At 46.9% G+C, this 12,480-nt stretch overlaps 2 protein-coding genes across 7 annotated transcripts in view; one reads left to right on the forward strand and one right to left on the reverse strand.

Moving 5' to 3' along the window:
• Positions 1-300: 300 nt before the first annotated feature.
• On the reverse strand, positions 301-10,270 carry Cog8 (component of oligomeric golgi complex 8). Of its 4 annotated transcripts, XM_040279074.2 has the most exons (6): positions 9,838-10,269; positions 8,247-8,454; positions 6,507-7,334; positions 4,823-4,991; positions 3,489-3,665; positions 301-1,555 (listed from the first exon to the last, which is right to left on the reverse strand). In XM_040279074.2, exons 1-6 carry the CDS (start codon positions 10,230-10,232, stop codon positions 1,398-1,400), a joined length of 1,935 nt encoding a protein of 644 aa, XP_040135008.2. In that variant the 5' UTR covers positions 10,233-10,269; the 3' UTR covers positions 301-1,397. The 4 variants fall into 4 exon arrangements, with proteins under 4 accessions (XP_040135008.2, XP_077888714.1, XP_040135007.2 ...); XM_005318366.5 differs by lacking the exon at positions 301-1,555 and having other exon boundaries at positions 3,175-3,665; XM_078032588.1 differs by lacking the exons at positions 3,489-3,665; positions 4,823-4,991 and having other exon boundaries at positions 9,838-10,270.
• A 70-nt stretch (positions 10,271-10,340) lies between these two features.
• Positions 10,341-12,480, forward strand: part of Nip7 (nucleolar pre-rRNA processing protein NIP7) — an 85,355-nt gene continuing 83,215 nt past the window's right edge. For 2 of the 3 annotated variants that reach the window (XR_013430968.1, XM_078032595.1), the window contains exons 1-4: positions 10,341-10,550; positions 10,668-10,754; positions 10,850-10,988; positions 12,125-12,265. Coding sequence is in view for 2 of the 3 variants with exons in the window: in XM_078032595.1 (XP_077888721.1) it covers positions 10,495-10,550; positions 10,668-10,754; positions 10,850-10,988; positions 12,125-12,265 (423 nt within the window). In the remaining variant the exon portion in view is untranslated. The remainder of the gene's footprint in view (positions 10,551-10,667; positions 10,755-10,849; positions 10,989-12,124; positions 12,266-12,480) is intronic. The other variant, XM_005318368.5, reaches the window with a different exon arrangement.

Genomic DNA, 12,480 nt, shown 5'->3' on the forward strand with positions numbered 1-12,480 from the left:
AACCCAGGACCTCCCGCATGCTAGACAAGTGCTCTGACCTGCCATTGACCTACACCCCCAGCCCTCATTTGTGTACACTAATTTTGAGGATTTTGTTTTACAAGAACACCTGCTTCAGAGGCTAAGGGTATAGTTCAGTGGTAGAGCCTGTGCACAGCCTCCAGCAATACAAATAAAAACAAAAAAACTTGAATACCTCAAACCTCAACATAAAAATGAGGTTAGACAATTTACCTAATACTTTTGGAATTCCTTCACCTCTTGACAAAACTCAACAGTTTCGTAAAAGTTAAACACTGGTAGTATGATGCTAATTTATTTTTTTCAAAATAAGCATGGTAAACAGCTAAATACCAATTCTGCTTTCCATTACTATCTTAATTATGACAGGAAGGGGCTCGCTCCCTATCAGTTGTCATTCCCACCTCCAGCCCTGTTCCATGGCCTCCACCCAACCAATGAGCCAAGTACCCGCTGTTCAACAGATCTTAGCAGCAAACTTTTCCCTAACTTTGTAAAGGTGGCAGGTAAAAGACCTGAGCTGGGTACAGTGGTGCACACCTATAATCCCACTTACTTCAGAGGTTGAGGCAAGAAGACTGGGAGTTTGAGCCCAGCGTGGGCAAGGCAACAAGATGCCATCTTAAAAAAAGAGAGAAAGAAAGGTGGAGACCTAAACTATCTGAACCTGTTAAAATGTGTGGATACGTATTTACATTAATAATGTTATTAAACACTTTCTTGAATTGGGACCACTCTGTCCTGTGTTTTACTTTTATAAGCAACTGGTATCCAAGGCAAACAAGGACTGTCCAAGTCAGACACATACAAGCTCTTTGTAAAAAGAACTCAGAGAAATGCCTTATCTGCATTTTTTTAACTTTTTGTTTTATAGGTGTAGATGGACAGAATGCCTTTATTAGTTTATTTTTATGCGGTGCTGAGGGTTGAACCCAGTGCCTCACGAATACTAGGCAAGTGCTCTGCCACTGAGCTATAGCCTCAGCCCCCTTACCTGCATTTTAAAACACAGCTTTCTAATATTTGGGAACTGTGTTACTATGAAATCTTGGCTTTGGAAGTAGGTTATACAGGTCTTATGATATCACTGTTGAGAAAGGTTATGTACTTGCCCCTCTTCTCTCCATACAAAAATGTCAAGAAACATCCATTTCAGGGGGGTTATTTTTCTCAAATTGTAGCAATATTTTGTCCAAACCTCACTGGAATAAACATTTCTAAGATTTTCCTCTAACTCAGTTCAATATGCTCTGGAAGTCCACTGTTTTCTTTCATATCAGGACCAATACCAAGTTGAAGGCAAATAAGATATTCCCAGCTCAAATTCAGGTATTTGCATTTAGTCTTTCCAGATCCTCAGCCCCAGCAGGAAAGCTTCAGTCATTCACTTCCATCCAGTGGATGTTTGTAAATGTCCTGCTGTCCATTTTGTCAATGAACAGGCAGCCTTGCAAGTGGTCCATCTCATGCTGGATGATGCGGGCTGTCCACCCTCTTGCCTGCCACTCCACCTGTTCTCCTCTTGGGTCCATTCCTGTAAAGAAAGTTACATGCTGATCCAGGTGAGGTGAGGACATGCTTAACTGCATCATTCTCAACCTCCTTGTGCTGTTCCCTGCCCCCTGCCCTGTTTGCTCCTATTTACAAGAGGCAACATAAGTAAGCAAATATAGACAGCAGCCCCTACCCCTCCTAGAGAAGATGCCTCAATTCTGCCCATTCCCAAGTATACCTAGTTGCCCCTCTAATAATAAGGTTGTGGGGCTCAATATGAGGCGGACAATGAGAAATTCTTTCGCTAAGATGCCCTCCTTTCTTCTCACTTGTCAAGTGTTGCTTCCTATCAAAGGTATGTTAGCCTGGTACAGTAGAAAATAAAGAGACACCTTCTGACCCTCTTGGCCGAAGTGATTTGCTCAAGAATAACAGTCATCCCAACCCCTTCAGAGAACCATTCTACAAAACATCTATGGTATGACAGAGGCGGATGGTTTACTGCCCTGGGCTTGGCAACGCTGGGTTCCACTTCTCCAAACCCATTTTGACAGATACAGTGGGGCAGGAGAGAAGGAGAGGGAACGAATGTGGGGTGTGGGGAAGGAGGGAGAGAGAGAAGCAGGGGAGGAGACAGGAAAAGAGAATTAAATCCAGGCTAGACTGGCAACTACCTGCAGAATTAGGGCACCTCCCAACCCGTGTCCCGAAGGAGCCCAGACCTGACAGGAGCCTCCTTCCCCACCAGTCCGTCACTCCCGAGTCCCTAGCGCTCCCGGGTCCTGCTTTGCTCCCAAGGGAGGCTCTGCAGACGAACTATAAACAAGTCTGCACACTCCCTGGAGCTTCGCAGAGACCGTTCCGTGGGCTCCGGTGCCGCCGCCTCCACTGTCAGGGCGAGAGCGAAAAGTTACCCAGCCGCCCCGGCCCGGCCGCCCGCACCTGAGATCTGCACAGCCTGGAAGCGGGGAACGCAGGCCAGGAAGCCGGCGACGCTCTCGCAGCCCTCGGGAAAGGTGACAACGTTGCTATCCAGCACCCGCAGACGAGGGTTCACGAGCACGCGCAGCGGAAAAGGCTCCATCTGGCGGAGCGCGCGCAGGCGCGGCGCGCAGGCGCGGAAAAGCGTCTCGGGGAACTCCAGGGCCAGCACCTGCAGCGGCACCCCCAGCTGCGGCGCGCTCAGGCCTACGCATCGCCGGCGCCGCATCACCTGCACTAGCCGCTCCACCAGCCGCTGCAGCTCCGGGGTCTCCAGTTGCGCCGGCTCCACTGGGGCCGCTACCGCCCGCAGCACCGGGTCCCCGATCTGGCAAACGTGCAAGTACGGCGGCTGTGGCGCTCCTAACAACAGACGTCTCACGTAGTGCCAGTAGGAGCGCTGGCGCGCCGGGCCCTCCAGGCCGTCCACGGCCGCTGTGGAGCTGCAGGCCCGGGCGCCACCCGCTCCAGCCCCGCACAGCCGGCCGGTCCCTGGGCAGCCACGCGCCCGCAGCGTGCCTAACAGCGGCAGCGTGTTCAACAGCCGACCCATGGCGCACACCAGCCGGAACCCGCTCCCCCGGCCGTTTCCCCCGCCCCGCTGCCGCCAGGGACGCCGGGAAGTGTAGTTGCCGCGCACCTTGGGAGAGACCATCAGCGAGAGGACCAGCAGCCAGGTCGTGACTATCGTCCAGCTTTATTGTTAAATTCCACCCACGTACAGGAGTGACTGGGAAGTACCCTCTTTGTCCCCGTGAACACTGGCGACGCAGCCCTGACTGACAGCGACTCTGCCCCGAGTTGCTGGAACTTCTGATCCCACCACCACAAGCTGCTCCCCATCCTGGGCGACTTGAACACCGGCTAAGACCCCGTATTAGGCGCCTCGGCCAGCAACGCACCCCCCTCCCTCAGCTTCCCCTGCGGTGACTCCACTGTCTCCATCTCCTCTGGCCCACCAGCGTGGCACGCTGCAGCAGCAGACCCCAGAATCGGCTCCTCAGCAGGAGGCTGCGGTGCAGAATCTGTGAACTTGGATGCTAGCTCCTTGTCATCTAGAGAGAAGACCACCTCTCTCTTAGGCAGGATAATGGCGAGAGGCTCCTGGATAAGGATGATGTCCACATGCCCAAGGTTTCCATATTTGGAAAGCTGAGTGGGTGGAATGCCTGCCCCAGATGGTAGGGAAAGGGAAATGGAAAAAAACGTTATTAATAAAATCAAATACAGAAGTCACAGGGAAAAAAAAATACTAGAGTAAGAAACACACACCAATTACTTTTTTTTTTCTTTTCCTTTTTGGTACCAGAAATTGAACCCAGAGCTGCTTTACCACTGAACTACATTGCAGCCCTTTTGTATTCAGAGACAAGTTCTTCTAAGTTGCTGGGGCTGGCTTTGAACTTGATCCTCCTGCCTCAACCTCCTGAATCTCTGGAATTAGAGGGATGGGTCATTAAGCCTGGCTCAAAATTACATATTTCAATACAGCAAAGACCATCTTTGTGATGTGGGACAAGAAACTATACTGTAAAGCAAGACCACAATGGTAATTTGGAATAGCATAGGGAACAGTGGATGGAGCCAGAGCAAAAAGATTACTTAGCACAGATTCCTGGGACAGACCCAAGGAAAAATTAGGGCCAAGATGGAGGGCAGCCACTCTTAGCCAGTGTACTACCCTTTGGGGAGTTGTGCCTCCCTCACCCCCAGCTCCACCAGGATGAGGATGAAAGCAAGTGAGGAGAAAGCAACCTGGGGAAAAAAATATTTTTAAAATCCCTCCTCTCTGGGGCTGGCCACATAATGCTTGCCTAGGATGCTTTAGACCCTGGGTTCAGTCTCCAGAACGACCCTCAAAAAAACCCTAAATAATAATAAAAACCCTTCTCTAATGCTGGGTGTGGTGGTTTACACCTGTAATTCCTCAGCAACTTGGTGAAATCCTATTTCAAGAATGGGCTGGGGCATAGCTTGGTGGTAGAATACCCCTGGGTTCAATCCCCAGTACCACAGAAACAAAGCAAAAAACCCTTCTCTGGGGCTGGGGATGCAGCTCAGTGGTAGAGGACTTGTGGGCAAACAGAAGGACTTGGATTTGATCTCTAACACTACAAAAATAAACTGGGACAGAAATAAACAAAATGGAGGTTGCCTGGGGCTAAGGATATGATTGAGGAGGAACTAAAAGTTGGCACAAATTATCTTTTTTGAGGTGTTGGAGATGTTATAAAATTGTATGGCGTGACTATTGTACATATTTGTATATTTACTAAAAAACAAATTACATACCTGTAAAAGTTTTTTAAAAAATCCTTTCTCTTACCTAAAGTCTGTGCTAGCTGAGCTGGTGGGAAAAGGACTTGAAGACAACGATTTAAATAAGGAACAAGGTCTTCCAGGAAGACAGTGCAAAATTGGACGAAGAGCTCTTGTTCTCCACTGCTGAAGGCAGCCTCTTCTGCGCGATGGAAGGCCAGGATTATTTTAGTTACCTAAAAGACAAGAATACCATCAATCACTGGCACAATGCATGAAATGGAGCACAGATGTGCAGCCTTCAGGTTTTCTTTCTTTCTTTTTCTTCTTTTTTGTGGTGCTGAGGATTGAACCCAGGGCCTTGTGCATTCAAGGCAAGCACTCTACCAACTGAGCTGTATCCCCAGCTCAACCGTCAGGTTTTCATTGCAAACAATACTATCTTGTTTAAACTCAGAATTGTGGCCAATCTTTGCAATTGTCATCTTCCTAGTGTATTTCTTACCCAACTTGTTTCATTACTGGTGTAGTGTCCAGTTCTAGTGGAAGAGTCATGAAATTATACAGAGAATACATGGTTTTTGATATCCTTGGGGGCTGGACCAGGTCTGTGATGGATCCAAGAAAATGAAGCAGTTAACTTTGAATTAATCAAAAGGGAGATTATCCTGGGCTGGGGATGTGGCTCAAGCGGTAGCGCGCTCGCCTGGCATGCGTGCGGCCCGGGTTCAATCCTCAGCACCACATACCAACTACAAAGATGTTGTGTCCGCCGAGAACTAAAAAATTAATATTAAAAATTCTCTCTCCTCTCTCTCTCTCTTTAAAAAAAAAAAATTCTCTCTCTCTCTCTCTCCCCTCTCACTCTCTCTTTAAAAAAAAAAAAGGGAGATTATCCTGGATGGGTATGACTTAATCAAATGAATTTTTTTTTTAAATTTGTTCTTTTCAGTTATACATGAGAGGTGAACCTTTTAAAACAATATACCTAAAAGAAGAGACTAAAGTAGGAGAAATGCTCTCCTGCTGGCCTTAAAGAAACAGCCATAGCCAGGAGTAGTGGCACATTCCTGTAATCCCAGCAGTTTAGAAAGCTGAAGCAGGAGGATCATGGATTCAAAGCCAGCCTCAGCAACTTGGTGAGCCCCTGAGCAATATTTAGACCTTGACTCTAAATAAAATATAAAAAAGGGCTGGGGATGTGGCTCAATGGTTAAGTGCTCCTGGGTTCAATCCATGGTACCAAAAAAAAAAAAAAAAAAGGAAGAAAACATCTATGCTATGAGCTGTCTGTCTGTGGACAGCCCTCCACAGAGTTGAGGATCTCAGTCGAAAAACTTTTGTTAACTGTCAGGAATGAAAACTGCCAACCTGAATGAGCCTGAAAGGAAGTCCTGAGCTACCACAGCCTAGACAGCTTAACTACAACTTGGTAAGACCCTGAACAGGACCCAGGGATACTACAACTGGCAATAATAGACATACTATTATAAGCTGCTAAATTTGTGGAAATTTGTTATATAGCAGTAGAAAACTAATATATTGCTGAATCATGATCTCGGGTAAACCACTTCATGAATGGTGATGGTTCCAGTTCCCACAAAGCAGAAGCTTCTCAACTAGAAAAACTTCCAAAACTACACAACCTCTCCAAGGACACCACTTTCATATGAAACTGGTTTATCACAAAAGTTAGGCCATCTGTTACCAAAGGCAGCCCAGGATAGGAGAAAACCAATGAATGTGCTCACCTTAACAAGGGCATCCTCCAAGGTACCAGTGACATCCTGTGCCAGGGCCACAGGGCAGCAGAGACGCAGGTCATTGAAGGCAACCAGAATATTGTTGAGGAAGCACGCAAGAGGAGGGAAGTCTAAAAGTACCATTGGTGGCTGCAGTGTCCCTGCTTGAGTGGCTGGCACAGCAGCAGGAATGTTACTGCTGCCCAGGATGGCTGGAGCTGAGATGAGGGTATAGGAATTCATCTCATCCTGGAATTTTTCCACTGCTTCCTGAATTGCTTTCTGGAAAGTATTGATGGCCACCCGCTGGAAAACAGGAGCCAACTGACCCCGGAAATCAGCCCCCACCCGGCTGAATGACAGCCCAAAGTACATACACTGGCCCAGCAGAGAGTCCAAGCGGCCTCCTATACCCCGGTAAAGGTCAGTCTCCAGCACCTGCAGGAACTGTGAAACTTTCTGCAGCACCCATCCATGAAAGATGGCACCCTCATTCACAGTGTGCTCCCCCATGGCAGTTGGCAGCAGTGGGTCCTCATCTGAGAAAATGGCACGGTACTGTGTGATGATATCAAAGAGGTGGACTCGGCAGGCTTCAATAGTTTTTGTGATATGGAAATAGGGATCATCATTAGGGATTGTAGTCAGGATGGAACGGAGCCAAGCATCTCGGGCCTGAAGAAACTTTACTCTTAACTCAGCTTCAGTGAAGATGTCCATGCGCCGTAGGTAGCCAATGACGCGGAGGCAGGCAGGGAGCTGGATGTTGGTCCTCAGTTGCTGAATTAGTTGGCTCAGCATCAGCTGCATGGACTGGCGCACTTCGTTCACAATGCCCTGACAAAACAAGGAATGAGTAACAACATACAGAGACACTAACCCTGAACATTTCAGACAAACTTCCTATGGTTTTCCTGATATACAAAATGTATTTCTAAAGCTGATACTGGTAGGACAGGTTTATAAAAATAGATCTGGTTGCATAACTCCCTTGCTTGCATTTTTTTTTTTTTTTAAAGATACTGGGGTTGAACCTAGGGGTGCTTTACCACTGAGCTGCATTGCTATTCTTTTATTTTTTGAGACAGGTTCTCACTAAGTTGCTGAGGCTTCCCTTGAATTGTGATCTTCCTGTCTCAGCCCCCGAGTGGCTGGCTGGTCCCTAGTTTATTTTCTTTGGACATTTACCACTATCTGAAATAATCATATTATTTGTCAATTATCAGACCTCCACTAGAATGTAAGCTTCATGAGAGCCATGGCCTTGACTACTTTGATCAACCACAATCCTGGCACCTAGATCAGTGCTTGGCACCTGATTCAAACATGTATCTTTGAATGAATCAATTAATGAATGTTTTCTGCTCAAGCTTGCCTGCCTGACAGAAACTGATGTGAAACATGCAAAGGTTTTTATCTAACAGTTCAGTCACAACCACATTAATGATCATAAGATCAGTTTAGCCACTTGTGATGGCCCTCTCATAATTCCAATCACTTAGAAAGCAAAGGCAGGAGGACTGCCAAGTTCAAGGCCATCCTCATCAACTTACCAAGACCCTCAGCAACTGAATGAGACCCTGTCTCAAAATAAAAAATAAAAAGTGCTGGGAATGTAGGGACATAGTTCAGTGGTGAAGTACTCCTGGGTTCAATCCCCAGTCCTAAAAAAATAAAAAAAGGTCTGAGGGCAATCCCCAGTACTGGGGAGAAAAAATTCAGCTTGAATACTCTAGGCAAGCAGGCTACCTGGATGACAGGAATGGAGGAGTATTTCCTTTCCAATCGCCGTACATAGGCTGCAAGCTCCAGGGCCTCTTCATAGTAGCTGTTCCGGACACAGGTATCCATAAGCTGAGGGATCTCCAGAATTTCCAGGATTTCTGTGTGCCGGTTTAGAGTCAGGGTGTTCATCCGTCGGTTGGAGCTGATCTCCTCAGCTTCCTTCACAAAGTTCCTACAAACAGGATGATGTTAGTCCCTTAATGCTCTGCCCTCAAACCTTAGCTGATTACCAAGCACTGACTGTAAACTGGGCACTGGGTTAGATGGCTTACCTGATTTAATCCTTACAACTAAACCTATAAAGTAAATAAATGTACTTAAGGGAATTTTTAATCTCAGGGGAAGCAACTTGTCCAAGATCACACAACTAATAAATAATAGATCTGAATCAGCTGCCATGGACTGGCAGACAGAGGATTAGACTGTTCCAGATCCCATAAAGAGGAACTAAGTAGCTGTAGCAAGGGACTCAGGCTCTCCAGAAGTGTTTCTTCATTGGTAAATTTTTTTTTTTTTGAACCCAGGGTTGCTTAGCCACTAAATCACATTCCTATTTTTTCTCTTGCTAAGTCCTCAGGGCCTCAATAAGTTGCTAAAGTTGGTCTTCAGTTTGCAATCTTCCTGCCTCAACCTCCCAAGTGACTGGGATTATAGGCATGTACCACTGTGCTTCACCATTAATACAATCTACCTCAAATGATGCCAGAATTAAGTGAGATGATGCATGTGAAGCACTTAACACAGACCTGATGCAATGTAAATGTGGCAGAGTAAAAGAGAGAAATATTCCTTTAAAACTATTATTTTCATAATAAAGCACTAACAATCTTGCCCCAAGTTCCCTCAGGTTTCACTCTCCTATGCTACTGTTCAACTTTAATTCCCACTACATTCTGCTTTGTTATTTCTCTGTAATAACTGCAGAGACTTGCTTTATGAAGTCCCTTCTCTATTTTGGGGCGTGGAGGATACAAAAGCTATTGTCAAATATCCAAAGGATCAAAAGTAAAATTAAGCTTGAATCATAAAAGGCTGGACTACAACTTAGAAAAACTGGACTGTGACCCAAGGAAGTACAATATGGCTCAAAAATGAAATTTTGATTGTCTTTGATGCCCCCAAATGGGAGGATTTTCTAGTCAGCTTCCTATCCCTGGAAGTTTTGACACAGATGGCATCCTATCTGAGCTGTTGTCATATTTACATAAGTGTGCACATATATTAAGTTGGCATTTATTGTATTCTATGTCAGACCCAATGATAAATGCTTTGCATGGATTCTTTTCATTTAGTACAGAAGTCCTACAAGGACTGGATTCCAATCATGACTTGAAAACTTAGTTGCTGTGTTAATGAACAAGTCACTAACCTACGTTTCCACTTCCTTATTCGTAAAATAGTAATCTACCTCGAAGTCCATCGTGAGGTTTAAATGGATTAATAAAGTGTTCAGAGGAGAGCCTGGCACATAGTATGCGCAACGTGTTAGCTATCTCTGTCATCCTAAATGTCAGCTATCATAACTAGAGACTCCTTTTGGGCCGGGCGGCTGCACCTGCAGTTCTGCTGGAAGCTGGGCAAGCGATCGAGCAGGCGGCCAAGCGACTCCTCCACGTCGCCGAAGAGGCGATGGATACGCTCAGTGCACTCCGCGCCACGGATAAAGGTCTTGTAGTTGGCGAAGGCCAAGTCGCGTGTCTGTTGCAGCAGCTGTGCCCGCTCCTCGGCCAGGCGCTCGGGCTCGCGCCGCAGCCTCTCCAACCCCGAACCACTCAATTCCCGGAGGTAGCGGCCCACATCAGGCCGCTCCCGCCACTGAGCCTCGGGGAAGCGGTCCCGGAAGAGCGATGCCAGGAGTCCTTCATCCTCCACCTCTCCCAGAGCCGCTGCCGCTGCCGCTGCCGTGGCCGAGGCCGTGGATGAAGATGGGAGAGTCGCTGCAGCCGCCATCTTCCCCGCAGCTGCGTCACTTCCCCTCCAGACCGGTGAGGGCGCTGAGCGCCTAGGGCCGGAAGCAACAGGGTCACATTTCCTGTCTCTATGGTTTCTTCGCTGGAGGATTTTCTTTCCTCGGCGGTCCTCCACGTTAGGGGGCCCTAGTGCAGGACGGGGCTAGAGAGGCAGGCTTTGGGGTTGCCAGGGAACCGCCGGAACCCGACTTCCGTTCCTGGCAGCGGAGCACGAGGGTCCGGTGTTTCAACCTATCGGGAAAATGCGGCCTTTAACTGAGGAGGAGACCCGTGTAATGTTTGAGAAGATAGCCAAATAGTAGGAGCACATGGGGCAGACGAGGGAGTGTGTGCGCGGTGGACCCTGGGTGGAGTGGGGACGCGGTACGGGGTGAATCCGTTCGGGCGCGGCCTCCAGTCCTCTTTTTACCCTCAGCATCGGGGAGAATCTTCAGCTGCTGGTCGACAGGCCCGATGGCACCTACTGTTTCAGGCTGCACAACGACCGGGTGTACTACGTGAGGTGAGGCGTTGCTGAGCGGGCAGTGTGGATAAAGTGGAGGCTTGCGTCCCCTCAGCCTCCCTAACTCGAAACCTTTCTCCTGCTTATCCCATTAGTGAGAAGATTTTGAAACTGGCCGCCAATATCTCCGGGGACAAGCTAGTATCGCTGGGGACCTGCTTTGGAAAATTCACTAAGACTCACAAGTTCCGTTTGCACATTACAGCTCTGGATTACCTTGCACCCTATGCCAAGGTTTGTGGGATGCTTTCCCTTTCGTCACTGGGAAGGAGATCAAAGTTATGGGGCACTTTAGAATGGTGACACGCTATAATCCCAGCAACTCGGGAAGCTGAGCCAGTAGGATGCCTGTTTCGAGGCAGCCTCTAAAATTTAGTGAGATCCTGTCTCAAAACAAAAGGGGGAAAAAAAAAGGCAACAGCTCAAAGCACTCCTGGGTTCAATCCCCGGTACCAAAAAAAAAAAAAGAACGCAAATCATTGGGCAGCTGTTTTCCTGTGGAGTACCTGAGAGTACCTGGCCCAGTGCCAGCACAAGGAGACTTTAAAGTCTTGCTGCCAGGCCATGCAGCTGCATAGAATAGTAATCTCCAGCAAAGTAGAAAAGCCTGTGCAGATCCGCTTCAAGATCAGAAACCAGATAAATGGCTGTGATGAGGAGGGTACTGGGATTCAGAAAAAGAAACTGTCCATGGGAGTTGAGAAAACTTTTTGGCAGTTCTGTTCAGTGGATGAACAATTTGAGGGGAAAAAAGTGCACCTACCCCTTCCCCAAAATTCTTTTTTTTTTTTTTAATTTTTTTTTTTTAAATATTTATTTTGGGGGGCTGGGGATGTGGCTCAAGCGGTAGCGCGCTCGCCTGGCATGCGTGCGGCCCGGGTTGGATCCTCAGCACCACATACCAACAAAGGTGTTGTGTCCACCTTCACCTAAAAAATAAATATTTAATTTTTTTTTTTTTTAAAAAAGAGAGAGAGAGAGAATTTTTTTTCACAACACAATGCCTTTATTTTTATGTGGTGCTGAGGACCGAACCTGGGTCCCGCTCATGCTAGGCCAGCACTCTACCGCTCAGCCACAATCCCAGCCCCCAAAATTGTTTTCAGAAATAATCACAGGGGCTGGAGTTGTGGCTCAGTGGTAGAGTGCTTGCCTAGCACGTGGGAGGCCCTGGGTTCGATCCTCAGCACCACATAAAAATAAAATAAAGATATTGTGTCCAACTACAACTAAAAAGCAAACTATTTTAAAAAAAGAAAAAGAAATAATCACAAAACAGCAGCTGACTTATCCACAGGGATATAACTATTACTTTTTGTTTTTGTTTTTGCTTTTTTTTTTCTCTTTTGCATTTTAATTCTATCTTACAGTATAAAGTATGGATAAAGCCTGGAGCAGAGCAGTCCTTCCTCTATGGAAACCATGTGTTGAAATCTGGTCTGGGTCGAATTACTGAAAACACCTCTCAGTACCAGGGAGTGGTGGTATACTCCATGGCAGACATCCCTTTGGTAAGTAAAGATGGTAGCTATTACAAAAACCAAGTGTCTTTTTATTCAAGAAGAGTGTATTTTCAACTTGTGCTTCTGAGAAACTAATTTCTAAGCACCTTTTGAATTCCTCTAGGACAAGAATTGTGTTTTTTCTCATTTTTATTATTTTCAGCCCTCAACATGGGCTTATTGAATGACTTGAGTGAATTAGTGTCTCTTCTTTTGAATCCCAG

This window comes from Ictidomys tridecemlineatus, chromosome 15, assembly GCF_052094955.1.
Source record: "Ictidomys tridecemlineatus isolate mIctTri1 chromosome 15, mIctTri1.hap1, whole genome shotgun sequence".
Taxonomy (NCBI): Eukaryota; Metazoa; Chordata; class Mammalia; order Rodentia; family Sciuridae; genus Ictidomys; species Ictidomys tridecemlineatus.